This window comes from Protopterus annectens, chromosome 1.part1 (assembly GCF_019279795.1).
Source record: "Protopterus annectens isolate FY-2018-M chromosome 1.part1, PAN1.0, whole genome shotgun sequence".
Lineage (NCBI taxonomy): Eukaryota > Metazoa > Chordata > Ceratodontiformes > Protopteridae > Protopterus > Protopterus annectens.
In genome coordinates, this window is record NC_056726.1 from 1,484,715 (window position 1) to 1,502,859 (window position 18,145).

The 18,145-nt window shown below is 43.9% G+C and overlaps 1 protein-coding gene across 3 annotated transcripts in view; it reads right to left on the reverse strand.

Annotated features, from left to right (window-relative positions):
* The window catches only part of KIDINS220 (kinase D interacting substrate 220), a 2,951,961-nt gene that overhangs the window by 1,070,492 nt on the left and 1,863,324 nt on the right, over positions 1-18,145 (reverse strand). For all 3 annotated transcript variants that reach the window (XM_044073258.1, XM_044073248.1, XM_044073241.1), the window contains exon 18: positions 16,754-16,894. In XM_044073258.1, the coding sequence (XP_043929193.1) occupies positions 16,754-16,894 (141 nt within the window). The remainder of the gene's footprint in view (positions 1-16,753; positions 16,895-18,145) is intronic.

Consider the following 18,145-nt stretch of genomic DNA (forward strand, 5'->3'; position numbering starts at 1 on the left):
TGCATGAAGCATAGGAGACCATCCAGGTGCAATTAACCATAGGTAAACTGCCCTACAGTTTGTAACATGCTACAGACCACCTTCTCAAACTCAGGAAACCCACACAGCCTTCCTGAAGACATTGGAGAGTATAAATGTCTCTCCAAACACCATCATATTGGGTGACTTCAACTACCCAAACATAGACTGGGAACATTACTCAAGCCCCAACACCCTAGCCCAAAGGTTCCTTGAGTTCATAAACTCAAATGCTATGGAACAACTAGTCACCATTCCCACAAGAGGAGAAAATATACTAGACCTGATCATCACAAACATGGGGACAAAATGCTCCACACCGAAGTATATTCCTCATTGGTGAGATCAGACCATAAATTAATCTCACTGGAGATCCACATCCCGCCCACCCCGCAAAAGACCACAGTGAAGAACTTCTCAAAAGCAAACTTCACACTTCTTAAGAGTGGAGTGGTATCCTTCAAGGCGCCCGAGCCAGTGGAAACCACAACCCACGCTGCTGAAACCCTTACAAATGCCTTCTACGAGCACCTCCAGTAATGTATGGATCAAGCAATCCCTAATAAAATCAAGACCCTTTCCACCAAAGGCAGGCCGGTCTGGTGGACTCCAGCCATAAACAAACTCTACAACAAGAGGAGAAAGCTACTACATGACAGAGCAAAATCCTTAAATGGGAAGGCATCTCTGATCAATACTAGCAAAAAACTACGATCACTCATAAAATCATCCAAGGCCAACTTTGAGAGAAAAATCGCTAATGACACAAAAAACAATCATAAAGCCTTCTTTAGCTATGTTAGAAACCTGGGTGGAAACTCCCAGATATGCTCAGAATTGGTCCAAAATGATAAAAAAAATCACTGAACCCACAGACATTGCCAATATACTGGCAGACAGGTTCAGTGCAAATTTCTCCCCTCCCTCCCCCCCAAAAGGAGAAATATCTATCCCACCAGAGTCTAGCCTCCCAAACATCTCAGATGCCCAGGTGAGAGCTGCTCTCTCTAAAGCAAAAAACACAGCATCAATGGGACCGGACGGTGTCCCCGGATGTGTGCTACACGAACTCAATGAGGAACTAAACCCACACATAAGGCTGCTGTTTAATCTTAGCCTTACTACAGGATACGCACTCCAAAGAATGGCGACGGCAACTGTGGTCCCACTCCACAAAGGCGGTGCTTCTGGACCCTGGAAATTACCGCCCATAAGCTTGACGAGCCTTGTCTGCAAAGCTATGGAGAGGATCATAATGGAACTCATAAATAAAGACATTGGGGACCTACAGACACTGGATCCTACCCAATTTGGCTTTGTCAAGGGCAGATCCTGCCTCTTGAACTTGTCGACTTTTGAAACAGTCACTAAGGCCATTGATGAGGGTAAGGCAGTTCACACAGCCTACCTTGACCTAGCAAAAGCGTTGACACAATACCCCACTCGGGCATCATAGAAAAGCTCACCAGCTTAGATGTAAACCCATATGTCACAAGATGGGTTGCAAACTGGCTCAAGGACAGAACACACAGGGTTAGAGTTGCTGGTGCCATGTCAGACTCTAAGCCGGTCACGAGCGGTGTCCCACAGGGCTCAGTCCTGGGCCCCCTCTTGTTCGGCATTTATTTTTCTGAAGTGCAGGCAAACACAGGGGGATTGTGGTTGACAAAATTTGCAGATGACTGCAAACTGGGCACCATAATTGACACGCCATCAGACACAGACATCCTCCAGAAAGGTCTCATAGAAATGGATAACTGGTGCCAGAGCCATGACCTTAAGCTAAATGCCAAAAAATGTATAGTCATACCCTTTGGGAAAAACAAGGTAACCCCTAATTACCACATAGGTGGTAATCCATTAAACACTGAAGAAATTATCAGGGACCTGGGGACCCAAGTTGACAGTAACCTCTCTTTTGACACTCACATTGCCAAAGTGGTTAGGAAGACCTTCTACATTGCCCACCTGATCATGAAGGGATTCACATCCAGATCAGGAGAGGTCATTGTACCCCTGTACTCTTCACTTATCAGACCAATGATTGAGTACAATGCCCCATTCGGAATGTACCTTACCCGACACCTGCAGCAGTTGGAAAGACCCCAAAAGCTCCTCACCAAAAGGATAAAGGGGCTCAAACATATGTCATACGATGCCCGACTGAAGAAACTCCAGCTCTATTCAGTCACATACCATCTGCTCAGAGGTGATCTGTGCCTGACATACAAGGCCATGTCCAACCCGGAATTAATGGACATGCTCCACCTCAAAAAATCCAAATCCACCAGAGCCACGAGAGCAAGAGACTTAAACCTCAACACGGATATAAATAGGGCGTGCTGGAGGGACAGATTCATCACCCAGAGACTCCCTACACTATGGAACAGAATCCCAGTCCATGTGAGGCAGAGCCCCTCACTGACTCTGTTCAAGAGAAATCTTGACGAGTGGATGGGAGATCGTAGGTTTACCCCGGGAATCATCTCTGTATCACTGCTGGACAGAGGCACAGCAAATTAATGGGTATAGTATTCTCATCCTAAGGGGTGGTGAAAGCCACACACACTCTGGCTAGGCTTATAAATGCCCTAGGGCAGATAGCCTAGTATGAACCTATGAACCTATAATAGATCCCCCCCAGCTAGCTATAAGAGGGGTAAGCACCCAAGAAATGTCACTATAAGAAGGGTAAGCACCCAAGAAATACCACAGAGGGGAAGGAGGGAGGGTAAACCTGACTGCAGATGCATACCTATCGGACATCTATATTTATGGTAGGTACAAAACTGTACTATGTCCTTCAAGGATGCATTTGCAGTCATCACATATGGATAGAATACCATAGCCAATCTGGGGGTGGAGGAACTATGTAAGGGATGGTGTAGCTAAAATACCCTGCAGGACTGCCGTAGCAAAGCCTGCTCTGGATCTGGAATATAGAGGTAAATTGTGATGCTTGGCAAATGTATGCAGGGAGCTCCATGTAGCAGCTTCTAAAATGTCCTTGGTAGCCACCCCTCTTAGGAAGGCTGTGGAGGTGGCTGTGGCTCTCGTGGAATGAGGTCTAATGTTAGCTGGCACAGTTTTTCCATGAAAGGAGTAACAAAAACGAATGCAATTCCCTATCCATTTTGAAATTGTCTGCTTGGAAATTGCTTTTCCTTGTGCACCAGCAGCATATGCTACAAACAGCTGGTCAGTCTTTCTGTAACTTTTAGTTCTGTCCAAGTAGTAGCGCAACTGTCTGTGTATGTCCAGGGTGCACAGAAGTTTCTCCCCTTTGTTTTGAGGATTTGGAAAGAAGGTGGGCAAGTGAATAGCTTGGTTCAATGATACCCTGGATACCACCTTTGGCATAAATGTAGGATTGGTTCTCAATGAAACTCTGTCCTGATGAAAAATCAGAAATGGCTGCACTGCCATTAGGACCTGTAACTCAGATACTCTTCTTGCTGAGGTTATGGCCAGAAGGAAGGCAGTCTTCCAAGACAGAAACTGTAGATCTGCAGATGCTGCTGGTTCAAAGGGAGGAAGTGTTAGTTTTTCCAACACGAAGTTAAGGTCCCAAGTAGGTAGAGGTGGTTTCCTTGGAGGATTGATGTTTTTGATTCCTCTTAGAAACTGTCTCAGGAGAGGATGAGAGAAAACAGGTGGATCAATATTGTATTCTGCTGAAATTGCTGAAGCATGAATCTTAATGGAAGAGTAAGACAGTCCATTGTGGAACATTTCTGCCAAATATTCCAGGATGTGTGCCATGTTCATCACTGTCGCATCTAGGCCCTTTGTTGTGTTCCAAATGTGAAATATTTTCCATTTTGCTGAATACGCCTTTCTTGTGAAAGGCCGGCGAGCTTCCATAATAATATCCTTCACTCTCTAGGATAGCTTATCCTGAGGAGGAGTTAGGGTATTTTCCAGGCTGATAGTTGCAAGGTTTTCAGGTTGGAATGCAGAGTTTTGAAATTGTGCTGTGTCAGTAGAAGTGGCCATAGAGGAAGAGGCCATGGTTTCGTATGTGACATGCTCTTTAACAGTGGGTACCAGTGCTGTCTTGGTCAGTCCGGAGCTATCAGAATCACTTTTGGCTGCTCTGTTCTGATCTTCAGTAAGACCTTGGCCATTAATGGGAGAGGTGGAAATGCATACACTGTTAGAGCTCTCCAGCTGAAAGAGAGAGCGTCCACTTTCCATGCTTGTGGGTGGTATATCCTTGAGCAGAATTTCTTCAGTTGATGATTGTGGGAGGGAGGCGTACAGATCTATTTCTGGCCTTCCCCATGATTGTGTTATGAGTAGGAAGATGTCTGGGTGCAGCATCCATTCGTGTGCATCCATGATATTTCTGCTTAAGCTGTCCGCCAGTATATTGTCTTTCCCTGGCACAAACTGGGACTGCAGCTGTATATTGAGTTTCAAGGAAAGTTCCCATAGATTCATTGCCAGTCTGCAAAGAGAATAGGAATGGGTGCCTCCTTGCTTGTTTATGTACCACATAACTGTGGTGTTGTCTGTCCTTATTAGTAGGTGGCCTTGTTGCAGAAAGAGTTTGAAGGCCTCGATTGCATGCATCACTGCCAGCATTTCCTTTTGGTTTATGTGCATGCGTAGCTCCTTTTGTGACCATAGTCCTTGGATACATCTGCCCTCCATGTGTGCTCCCCAACCGTGGTCTGAAGCGTCTGTAGTAATGGTTTGGCTGGCTCTTGGCTTGCTGAAGGGCAACCCCCTGTTCGACTGGCAGGCTTGAGCCCACCACAGAAATTCCTTTTGGAGGCATGGAATGAGTGGGATCAAAGTTTCTAAACTGTGACTGTGCTGAGTCCATAAACTCCTTAGGTACCATTGTAATTTTCTCATATGCAGCCTTGCTTGTGGAATCAGAAGAATGCAAGATGCCATGTAACCCAGGGCCTGCAGGATTTTCCTTGCAGTTAGCTGAGTTTGTCTCGTCAGATTCTTGAAGTAATCCGGTAGTTGTCTTTGTTTTACTTCTGTGAGAAAGGCCATTTGGGTTGTTATGTCTAGATCCGCACCCAGAAAAATTATTCTTTGGGATGGAACAAGTCTTGATTTGTGGATGTTGACTGTATATCCCAAGGCCTGCAGTAGGTGGATGGCATAATCCAAATTCTTTAACAAAGTTTGTTGGCTGTCCGCTTGTATAAGGCAGTCGTCCAGATATGGGTAAATTTGAATCCCCTGAAGTCTGCAGTGTGCAATTACTGATGCCAGGCATTTCGTGAATACTCTGGGTGCAGTAGATAAGCCAAAGGGCAATGCTGAGAATTGATAATGCTCTGACCCTGCAAGAAATCTGAGGTGTCTTCTGCAACTTTGTCTGATAGGGACATGCAGGTATGCCACCTTAAGGTCTAGAGTCACCAGCCAAAACCCCTTGCCCAGCATGGGAAGGAGTTGCTGTAGAGTCAGCATTTTGAATTTTGGCACAATGAGATAAGTATTCAGTGCGGACAAGTCGAGAATAGGCCTCCATTGATTTTCTTTTCTTGGAACAAGGAATAGTCTGGAATAAAATCCTTGGCCTTGTTCTGAAAGAGGAACCTTTTCTATAGCCTTCATTTGTATTAAGTTGGAGATTTGTTTCAAAGCCTCTGCCCTTTGATTTGGCGGCAGGCCTGGCATGCCTTTTCTTTTTGGCAATGTGTGGAAATGGAACCTGTATCCTTTGTCTATTATTTGCAGTGTCCATGTGTCCCTTGTAATGCTGTGCCAATTTTTTGAAAATAAAGAAAGCTTTCCGTCCAAAGGTGCTTCTAATTGAGCCCTGGTCGGCGGAGTCAAAACAAAGTCATTGAGTCTGTCCTTGTGTAGCAGTTGTAGGTCCTGCACTACCTCTCTGGTTGGGAGGCTGCCATTGACGACCTCTGTAGGAGCCTCTAGCTTGCCCTCTACCTCTGGCATGCCTATTCCTGCCTCTCTGAAATCTTTCTGAGTCCGGAAACGACCAATTCTTGGTAGGCCAATTTCTGCTGAATCTTGATGGTTGGACTTGTAGAAAATCTTTGACTGTTTGTACAGATTTTGCCTTTTCTTCAAACTTCTTTAAGACCTCTTGAGCCGTGGAACCAAATAATTTTTGCTTTTCCAGTGGAGCATCCAGAAGCTTAGCTTTAACATGGTCTGGCAGAGACTGTTCCTTCAGCCAAGCATGCCTACGTATGACTGCACCTGTCATAGCTGACCTACATGAAGCTTCCAATGCATCATAACCGCACTTCAAGGAATGGTTACTAACCTGCTGGGAGTTATGTACCAGATCCTGAAGGGATTTGCGATCAAGGGGTTCAGATGAAGACAGTTTCTTATGCAATTCATCTAACAAATACTCTTGGTACTGTATCATATGAAATTGACAATTTAATGCCCTCATAGAAAGAGTTGCAAAAGTATACACTTTTTTACCCCATCTCTCTAAAGCTCTGGACTCCCTTTCAGAGGGTAGAGGATTTCTAGCAGTGGCAGCAGCAACCCCTTTAGGGCCCTGGGAAATAGTTTCTGGATCAGCAGAGTGGGCCTTGTACAGGTGAAGATGTGAGTCTGGGACCCTGTAATACCTATCAGGTTTGGCAGGAGCCGGAGGGAGAGAATCAGGGGTTGTACTAGAGTCAGAGTACACATCATCAATGACATTCAAAACAGGAGGTATAGCTAAAGGCCTATGCTGAGGCAAATGTAAAAAGGTCCTTAATCTTTTTCTAGAATCAGAGAATTCCTGACCCTGCCATTGAAAATGTTCTCTCATAGTGTGTAGTGTCTCCCCAAAGGAAAACTCTTCAGGAGGGGAGGCCGAGGGAATAGATTCTTCAGCATCAGAATCCTCGTAGGCCAAATAAGCCTCCTCCTGGTGGTCCGAGAGAGTAGAGCCATCAGAGGACTCATCTGAGGAGTGGGGATCAGAGGGCTCAGGCCTGGGCCTTTTTTCTGGAGGTGGTTGCGAGCCCCTGTCCTTATGAGGTTGAGAGCCCCTAATTAAGGAGATAAGATCCTCTGCTAAGCTTAGAATCTGTGAACCAGTAGAGGGTCTCTGAGGGGTAACCTTGGGAGGCAAAGCTTTTGAAAGTTTAGCAGCTTTAGCCCTAGAGAAGGCTTTAATGGAAATGGATGCAGGAGGTCTGGCTGCACCACGTGCAGGAGTAGATTTGTCTAAAGGAATGGTGTCGGAAGGTTCCAGGACACCAGTTTCAGTTGGTAATTCAATAACTGACTCGGCCGGGGCCTCCGGGGCCGAGGTAGTCGGTTGCGCGGTTTCGGTAATCGGAAGTACCAAGGACTCGGTTTCAGCCGAGACTGAGACACTCGCGGTAGGCCTGACCGTGGTTTCAGCCGAAACCGCGGCCTGCGTGTGTCGGTCCTTGTCCTTCCGTTTCTTAACTAAATGTGAAGTCGGAGTCTCCGACGGCATCTTGTAAGGAAAACTAGCCCCAAAGAATTCCTCTGCAAACTCCGACCGACGTCTAAGAGTTCGTCGGTTGAAGGAAGCACAGGCTGAACAGGCCGAGATGTCGTGGTCTGGGCCCAGGCAGGGGAGGCAGTAAGAGTGGAAATCCTTATGAGGTATTTGTTTCCCACAAGTTAAACAATTATTAACTTTATCCGACATCGGCTGAGGCAAGAAAGAGTCCTCAACGGGGTACTTAGCTTTTTCGAAGTCTTCGGTAGCTGAATTTCAGGAGCGGGCCGACCGGCACTTGTGAACTGCTTCTGCTTTGGGCACCACGCGGCAAGAAAGACTGGGGAAGAAGGCGTCGGCTGATGCTTTTATACCCCAGATGCTCTGACGTCGGGGAAAGTGCGACATCAGCCGACGCCGGACCCAGACTTTGGAATCCGGCCGACCGAAGGGCTGCCTGAGGCAGGACAACCCATATGTGATGACTGCAGATGCATCCTTGAAGGACATTTGGTTTACTCAAAAAGACGAATGGCATTATGGGCAAAAACACTAGAAAAAGCTTGAGGCTGGAGCACCAACTTGGCCAGACTGGATCCAAGCTGGGGCTTGAGGAACCATATGTTGGATCGAACAAACAGAATGAATAGCATATGTGCAATAAACAGTGGCACACAGAGTCAGGCCATTTCAGAGATACTGGTAGAACAATTGCAAAAGACCATGAAATACCCTAGCCACTGTGTTATGCAAATTTACATACAATGAGAAAGAAAGAAATGATCGGCATTATTAAAATGTAACCAATGGCAAAGGTAAACAAAGATAAATAACACGTAGGAGCAAATCAGAAACACAAAAAATACACCACTCCTGAGACATAGAAACAATGGTATATCAACCATAAGGGATTCTACTCCATCGATTACCAGGTAAGTCTGCAATACAGAGAACAATATACAATGTGTCAATGTACCACTTAAGCAGTGCTCACCAATCCCATACTGAGCACAAGTGTGATTTACACCATTAATTTGTGTAAGGTGACTCACCTCAAGGACAAACTTATTGGTGATGTCAGAAGTACTGTGAAGCCATGGCTCAAAACACTGAGACAATCCACAGAACATAGCGGAGAATACATACAACTACACTGTGGCATACCTGCAAAATCAAATGTGTTTTCAGAATGATGGTCTGCTTCCACTGCTTAGAAACTTCTGATGGCACACTGCAATATGCTCCAGAAATCTATACCACTGTACTTACTGTGATACATGTTGTCACACTGCCAGATACAGTAAGACAGTGGTACTTGAAGTGAGAATGTGCCAGAGCCCCCTGTGGAGTTGTTGGGGAACCCAGTTGCATGGGATGATGCAATGAGGAGGCAAACTCAGTACACAGTCCTAATGGCTAAGAGACGGCATCTGGTTTACAAGTGTGGGCCACAGTAGATGTGACAACTTTAGTAGTGATGCACATAATACTACAACCAGGATATGAACCATAATATGGCCATGCTGTGCATAAGACAAAAAAGATATATTGGTAACACAGCACAGATGTCATGATCTGCACAGGTGGGGAAGGCCACACTAAGATGGGATGGCAAGGGGCACTATGTAATAGGGGGCTAACAAGGTGTGTTATGGCCTCACGACCATATCAAGCTTGAAAGATGTAAAGGGGGCTAGTTTCACCTGTGTGGGTTAAGTGTTTAGAGCTGGGGGCAGGGTAAGTGTATGTGGACACAGCCCATACAGATGTTTGTACACTGGCAGGTGTCTCTGATAGGTCAAGGGTACCCTCAGTAAGTGTGCAAACTGTGTATGTCACTGTCCATGGGACAGCCATAGGTTCATAGACACTGGCATAATCAAATGGCTGGCAAATGTATGGTGAACTTCAAGAGCAGGAATTGCAGGCCATGCCAGACTGAAAACCATCATGTACACCTCTTAGGCAGGGGAGGCCATGGTGAGGCACAACACCCTCATCACTGTTAGTATACAAGAAAGATGTGGAGCTACATGACAATGACCCACCTATCACAAAGCATTTCTAGGGGAATGCTGAAGGAAGGCTACATGAATGGAGTCAGTCCCAGCATGTGACAGTGCTCAGGTACATAGAGGATATAGATTTCCCTTGTGGTAATGCTACTTGTGTATCAAAAGACCTTTCTTATGTAGTCTTGCATCCAACACACTTCACCAGTGAGCTCTGCTGTGGCTGTGAAGGCATCAGCTTGAGCCTCAATGACTGCCCTACATACACTCTGAGTAACAGCCATGAATGCATTCAGTTCAAGAGTGAGGCGGGACCCACAAGTTCAAAGGTACTTACTAGGCTACTCATCTGTGAGGATCTTTACCAGCCTTGCCATACATTCACACTGGGTTTCTAGCCTTAGTAGTTTAGCATCAAGGCCTCAATATTTTGCAGAAGTCCTGCATAATCCCAGGTGAGATGATCCTTTAGTATTGTGTGAGAACCCTTTGTATAGTAGGTATGAATAACCACAACTGTGGAGCAGGTATTTACATACATGTCCGCAGTCCATAAGAAAGTAGGGTGCCAAACAAGGGGTGAACTTATGGTTTCCCACCTATTAATCCAGGTTGCACTTGAATAAAGTGAGACACATATTTAACTTCACATGGAGCTGAAGGGGGTTGCAAAGAAATTGTATTCTCTGTTAGATGCATCTATCCCTCCAGTATACTTATTTATTTATTGACATTTGTTGACCAGGAAAGTCCACTGGGTCAGAAACCCATTTTTAGTGAAGGTCTGGGGTGAAAAGCTCCAAATTATAGTAAAGATTATACAAAGAGTTACTATTTACAGTAATATTTAATATCCTATTTAAGTTGTACTATAGATTAAGGTCTCCAGAGTGGGTGTTTCTGCCACTAATGAACTTACAGACGAGTAGAAGGTCTGCAAGGATATCGTCAGCAGAGGCTCTGAATGTGAGGCAGAGATCTGTCCTTAATATTCTGGACACTGAGAAGTGGAATAGGGCTTTGAGGTGGTTAGAAAAGCTTGTGTGATCTAGTCTCTTGATTTTCTTGGTGAGAATATGTGGTCACTTCAGCTGATTCAGGTACTTGGACAGGTGCATGCTGAATGGGGTATTATATTCACTGACTGGGCTAATAAGTGTACTTACAAAGATTTGGATACCATACCCTTTCTAATAAGTTGTGTTGCAAAGGAGGACCATCCTAACAACAGTTGATACAAGGTGGCTGAATGACATGCCAAATTCTACATATTTTCCCAGGTCCCTCACTAGCAGGTCAATTTTCAGGGGAGTGTTGTTGATGTGGTAGGGGACATCTTGCTTGATGGAGGACATAATTATGCACTCTTTAGGCCATGGTTTTGACAACAGGTATATTTTTGTGACAGATCTTCTTGAAGGATCTTGGAATCTTCTGTAGAGTTTATGATGGCATACAGTTTACAGTCATCAGCAAACTTGGTCAGCCATAAGCCTCATCATTTGCCTTGACTTCTGATATGTAGATGCCAAAAAGTGGTGGCTTGAGAATGAAGACCCACGGCACTTCTCTTGTGACAGGTCTCTTGGTAAAGGTAGATCCACCCACCCTAATTTCTTGGGTTCTATTTGCAAGCCAGTTTGCTACCCAATAAGTTACACAGGGAATACATTTAGGTGGATGAGTGTTTGACTATGCTTGAAAGGGGAACGGTGTTGAATGTCTTTGTGTTGTCCAGATATGTAGTGTGAACACAGTTTCTCCCTCATCCACTGCTTTGGTGACCCTCTTAAAGAAGTCAATCAGGTTGAGTAGGCAGGATCTGCCGTTGACTAAACAGGAGTGGCTCAGGTTGATGTTGTGTAAGTAGCCTATTCTTGTTTATTATTTCCATAATGATCCTTTCCACAGCCTTACACACGAGGCTCATCAGGCTTACAAGTCTACAGTTAGCTTGATTGGTTGACACCCCACCATATGAAGGGGGATGACCATTGCAGTCCACCATTCATTTGGTACACACTCTGTTTGCAGGCTAATACTGAAAATCTTCGCTGAAGGGTTTGACAGGCCATGCTTCAGACTGACCAATAAGCATCCTAGTATGTTATCTAGCCCCATAGAAGCAGTGTTCTTGGCCCTGGATTGCGCATTTAAGACTTGATCCTGCGAGATTTGTGAGGGAGGTGTGGACAGTGCCCAAGGGTTGGGGGAGTGTGAAGTTGGAGATAAATATATTTGCTAGAATACTGGCTATGTCTTTATGCTTTGAGTCCATGACATTGTGTACTAATAGCTCTGTGCAATTATGAACATCATTTTTGACATTTCTGACATTGTTAAAAAGGCTTTGTGATTGCCTTGTGGCTGGGTTGCTATTTCTACCAAATATCTAGCTGTGGCTAACTTAATCAGTGTTGGAAGTTTTCTGTTATCCTTAGCAACAGCACTTTTGGCATTTGCAGAATTAGATTTGTTTTTACATGCAATGAGTTTCTTTCTTATCTTTTACAGCCTGTTTACATTAGGGATCCATCATAAGGGTTTATTTTTAAACTTGGCATTGTATTTATTTCGGGGGGGGGGGGTCAGATGCAGCTATAAAATTAAATATGTTCAGAGTATTTGGCAATGAAGGATTCTGCACTTAGAGCAGGTCCCTCAGGGTGGAAGGAAAAGATGGATGTTGTCAGATCATTACTCGGCTTTAACAGATTTGCTTTGGCATAATCTCTAAATTACTACAGGATGCTTCCTACTTCTATCTTACTGTGAATATGACTGATTTATTGCCTGATATGACTAGAAAGGGCATTACACTTGCAGGGAAACTAAGCTGTCCCATATTGGTAAACATGAAGACTAAGATTTGGTCAGCCCTCACTGGGGTACTGACTAGCTGGTCCAGTGGATCATTATTTATGAAGTCCAGAAATCTCTGGGCATGCATGTTTGAGAATGTATAAGTTTCCCAGTTAATGGAGGGGTAGTTAAAATCTACCATGAATATTAGATAGGTAGGAGTCTGGGCCAGCGGGGTCCTATAGTTGGCTACAATGTGATACAGGGTTTTGTTAATGGTAAGTTGGACATGGAGGAGTTCTAGATCATTATCCTACTTCACAAGTCTAGAGATAAATTTTTGTTTTATGAATTTAGAGACACCGCTGCCTTTCCCTTCATCTAGTTCAGTGAGTCTGAATGTGTGGTAGGTATAGAAACACTGCACTGATGAGGTGCTCTCAATATTTGCGAACCACATCTCCAAGATGATGCCTATACTGATGCATTCTAGGGTAAGGAGAGCCTTTAGAGAGTGTCTTCTGTTTAGGTCCTAGAGTTCAGAAGTAATGCTGTCATGTTTTTCTAATTTTGTTTTGTTATGTTCATAGGTAGGTACTAGGCTATCTGCCCGAAGGCATTTACAAGCCTAGCCAGAATGTGTTGGCTTTTGCCACCCCCTTAGATTAGTTCCCTGTGCCTCTGTCTAGCAGAGCCACTGAAGTGATCCACGGGGTAAACTTTGTTTCCCATCTACTTGTCAAGGTTTCTCTTGAAGACTGTTAGCGAGGAGCTCTGCCTAATGTAGATTGGAATCTTGCTCCAAAGCATGGGAAGTCTCTGTGACAGGAATCTATCCCTCCAGCATGTCCTATTTACTGTTGTGGTGAGGTTTAGATCCCTAGAGCATGTGGCTCGAGGGGATAAGCTTTTCTTTAGGTGGAGCATGCCGATCAGTTCCGGGTTGGACATGGCCTTGTATGTCAGACAGAGATCACCTCTGAGTAGGCGGTATGCAACCAAGTAGAGCTGGAGTTTCTTCAGTCGAGCTGCATAGGGCATCTGTTTGAGGCCAGTGATCCTCTTGGTGAGGTACTTCTGTGGTCTTTCCAGCGGTTGCAGGTGTCTTGTAAGATACATCCCAAATGGGGCGTTGTACTCTATGATGGGTCTGATGAGCTTTTATGCTGAGACTTTGTCTGAAAAGGCACTATGGGGTGGATAAAGTTTTTGCCAATTCACAAAAGCCTTGGGGGCACAGGTGCAAGCCATCCCTGACAGTGCAGTTAGGATTGTGACCCATGACCTCCCAGACGGGTATATACTGCACTCCTTTTGAATGACATCAGAAGCTATGTCAATTGTTAAGTCAATCACTTTTTTCATACGATTGTATCATTCTAGGTGAAAGTAAAATGTTGCTCAGGGATAAGCTCATATCTACCTTTGACACATATTGGAAAGTCCCATCATGTCTCTTTCTAGGGGCATGCTGGTTCCTACTACTGTCTGCATGCCTGGTGGCACCACAAGTAGCCACTGTTGCCTGGGGGTGTACAGGATGAGAGAGCACTACCCTTTGGGTTCATTTGGGAATTCAGGGATGGGTTAAACAATCAATGGAGCTGTGCCAATGGAAAGGGTATGTAATGTTCATAGGTTCATAGATTAGTACTAGGCTAATTGCCCTTGTGGGCCATTTTTTTTAGCCTAGCCAATTACCCCATGTGAGAATCAAACTCTGCACCTTGTGTCTGCAAGGTAAACACCTTAACCATCATGCCATCCTGTGTCCAAAGTACCCATGCCTGACATTGGCACTGTGGCCACTGACTGTGCCAAGCTCTGACTACCATCACTGTGAGGTTCAGATGTTTCCCGGACATCAGACATGCCCATGTCTACAGTGGAAGCTCATATGTTGAATCATCTGACAAAGCACACAGGTGCACCCTTATGTAGCAGTACTCTCTTTGGTGGCAATCCCATTTCCTACTGCTGCAACAGCTGTAAATTAGTACATGTACATTAGTAAATGAAAGCTCACACATCTTTGATAGAGTCTCATGACTGCTGCAGTCCTGAACTGCCTGTATGGCTGACAGGGCCATAGTCAAAATATGAGTGCTAGAACCTGTCGCAAGTTGCACTACATGAAACATATGTAAGGACATATCATCCTAGGGCAGCGTTAGAAGACACCCATGGTGGTGAGTGAAGTTCTGCTCTGATGTTCAGTACTCCACTGGCAGGAAGAAAGTTCTGTCATCACAGACAGAAATTCTTCCTTGTCGGTGAAGGTGTTGTGGGTAAGTGGAATCCCATCTATGGCCATCCTCTCCCATGCAAGGGCAGTTACCTAGCTGCAGGTACAGTGAATCATGCTTGTGACCCTGTGGCACACTTGCAGTGCAGATCTATTATGGCCACTGACAGCATTTTCATCCTCAAGAGGGTCTATTCAGACATGTTTGCAGAGGGCTCTGCAGCTTTTGTCGGTCTGGAGCATCTGCCTGCTGTATACATGGAGGGCCTGCAATAAGATGTCTGTCTTGGCCTGGGAGAACTTCTCATATGCTTCCACTCTCCTTAGGAGCCATCTCAACCTGTAAATGTGAACGTGCAGATACGGTCAGTGAGAGGCCACTGATGTCTGCTGCATCCAAAGTACAATTCCTCAATTCATCTGCCCAAAGTGAAAACAAACTATGTGACACATAACCCACACAGAGGCACAGGCCAACCCACAGGTCACTGCAGTAGGGCATCTGCCTGGAACCAGGCATGTGTATTTCCAGTACACTATAATGTCTAGAAAGTACTGGATAAACTCACAGTAGCAATCTGCATAAGAGGATGACAATGCATCAGTGCACACCATGCCTCCACCATATGTGTGGATGGCTACAATCGTCTGCAGCTGTAATCTGTCTAGTCCCCTTCAGAACTTGTAGGCAACATGGGGTACTTGTGTACCTGGAAGCATGCTGCTGTATTCCACCCAACCCTGAAGAAAATACTGTTCAAACACAAAATAGTTATGCTAAAACCACAGCCTAGTGTGCACACTGACCTTATCAAGAGTATCAGGAGTTCAGTATAACAGGATAATGAGGCTCGTTGCAATCCATTCCCAAGTATGTCTGGTACAACCCTCAATGTGTTCCCCAGGTAACTTATTATGGCCTAATGTCATTAGGACAATTCCCCCCAAGAGTGCACGTTCCATATACAGTGCAACATAGAACATATAATCAGCATGTATGGCCTTTCCATAATGACTGCAACTGCATATGTATTCCATAGACATCCAACAGTGAATGTAAGTATTTACCAGTGCAGCATCTCCTTGTCTTCTCATAATTATCTGCTGGTTGCTATGGGGCCTTTCCAAAATAGACACACTGACATTTAGACAGTCAATCCCCCCTACCCACATATGGTCTGTATCACCTAGCCCCATCAACAGTAACATTATTCTGTAATCTGTGAAGCACTGGAAGTACACAGCAGCACTCATTCACAAAGCCCTCTGTGCCCTTTGCTCCCTTTCTGGAGAAAGATGAGGAACAACCTTCCTACAGCAACAGTAAAACAGTATTAAAGTTATTCACAAATTCTTCCCACATGCCACTATCATACGTAACTTATCACAGCAGCTGTAGCTTTGCTCTTCCTCTCTGTGTTTTGTGTTTGCCTGTCTGATCCTCCTACTATCACAATACTCTTACTCCTGCTCAGACATTCCCTTGCAGCCCTCCCCACTACCACTCTTGGGGAAAAAAAACAAAAAATCCTTGCTTCCCACCCCTATTCCACTCTTTTTATCCTCTTGTCATTTTGTGAGTTTCTCAACTTGCTCTTCCCTCCTTTCTGACTCTCCTAAACAACCATTTCCTTAACATTTCTAATGGTAGAGACTTTGCAATAAATTTTTTATCAGGTGTCTCAACTGGACTTGTAGTGGTATATCACTTAATATGTGATTGCATATTGCTGCATGCATGCAGCATACAGGTTACTTGGCTCATGAGGTCATGTGACTACTGTTGTACAATGCCAGTCATTATGCAACTTGCAGGGTTTTCTCTAGTGTATTAAAGCCTACTGCTTAATTAAACAGCTTCAGGACACAATGCTGTTACTTTGTCTATGTTGTTTTGCTATTATGCAACCATGTTAGTGATGTTGTTGAATCACAGTCAGTGCATTAATCATGATGCTGTACTAAAATATTCTGCTGCTCATTTAATTTTACTACTTGTTCCCTGTGGTATGTATGTTGCAGCAATGGTGATAAACAAACGTTGCAAATGTTTTTAATTTCCTGCAATAAACTAGTTATTTTTGTTTGACTTTTATCTTGGGCTGTGTTATAACATAAATTTATTTTTGTTTCCTGTTATGCTTTTAAGATGAGTAATCGCCATTTCTCAAAACTTTCCTCCCTAGCCGATTCATAACATACATTTTCAGCCAGTTTTAATGTTTGTAAATAATAGTAAGATAAAACTCAGAAACTTACAGTATCAAGCATCTGTAGCACTTTGTCTTGTTCACAAGCATCAAGCCCATCTATAATGACAACAAGTCGTGTCTGGTTTTGAGTAAACCCATCGATCGTCTTTGCCATTCTGGCCATTAACTCCACTTCGCATTTCAGAACCTGCAATACAAGAAAAATGGTAGTTGTTTTCACTGCCGATACGTTACAGGCAGACTGCAATGCAAACAAAGCAAAGAATGGTTACTAACAAAAGGTTCAGGTTTTGTTAGCAGCTAAAGGTTCATCTGCCACACTGACGAGGCTAGATATCCTGAACTCCATGATGAAACTGACTATGTAGCCATTCAATGCTTTTCTTCCCCCACACACCTTCACTGCTGTTAGATAACAAATAACATACATAAAACAAAGCACACTTCCATTTCATTACACATACATATTACTATAACTACTTCTTAATGAAGCAACTTCAGTCAGCACCTGCAAATAAAAGTCCAACAGCTTCTATCTTGATACTGTTTTATCCTCTCTGTTACTTGCATCTTCACTTTCTAAGACTTCTGTTTACACATTTCGCACTACCTAGGAGGGCATGCCATTAAACAATCATTTTTACTCCTTTTAGTTTAACATTTACTTTAACAAGGCTGAAAGCTGACTATATTATGCAAGCAATAATAAACAACAAGGACTGTGCTACTGTCTAATGCACACCCAGGGATGTTCTGAGGTCCGACTCTGCAGGCGGAGAGGTTCTATACCTCTGGAAGGGTGCCATTTATACAGTATCTCACACCATGGAGGGCATTATTGCACTTAGGGAATGGGCTGGCCATAAAATTGTTTTGTTTTACTTATTTTTTTAATTACTATATTTTTTTTAATATATTTTTGATGTAAAATAGTTCCTCTGCCTAATGTTTCAAACTTGGTGTACTACATGTAAATGGTGTTGCATCCAAATTTTAAGATTTTCAAAGAATGCCCAGAGTTTTACCTCATTTTTGATCACTCATAAAATTTGTGGTTTGACGGCAAATCACTGAAGACTGAAGGCACGAAATAATGATATACATTAGAGTTTCAGACTATTTCCTTCAGAAAATGTATTCTAAAACAAATCCTTTTTTAAAAACTTTCTATTTTATTACAGTAGTGTTTAAAATCTCTTCCTATTTTTGAGCCTTTGTTCTCCCTTTATTTTAGGCTTTATCAAGATTTCTTGAGCTAAGAAGTTTTGAGGCATTTATGCCTCTTAGTTTTAACTGCTGCCACTGCTTGATCGATCTCTCTGTCACACACACGTTTGCTTTCATGCGTTCACACACGCAGACAGAAACAAATATATACATACACATTTTTCTCTCTCCCTTTTTTAATTTTACACTTGCTAAACAACAAAAGCGCTGC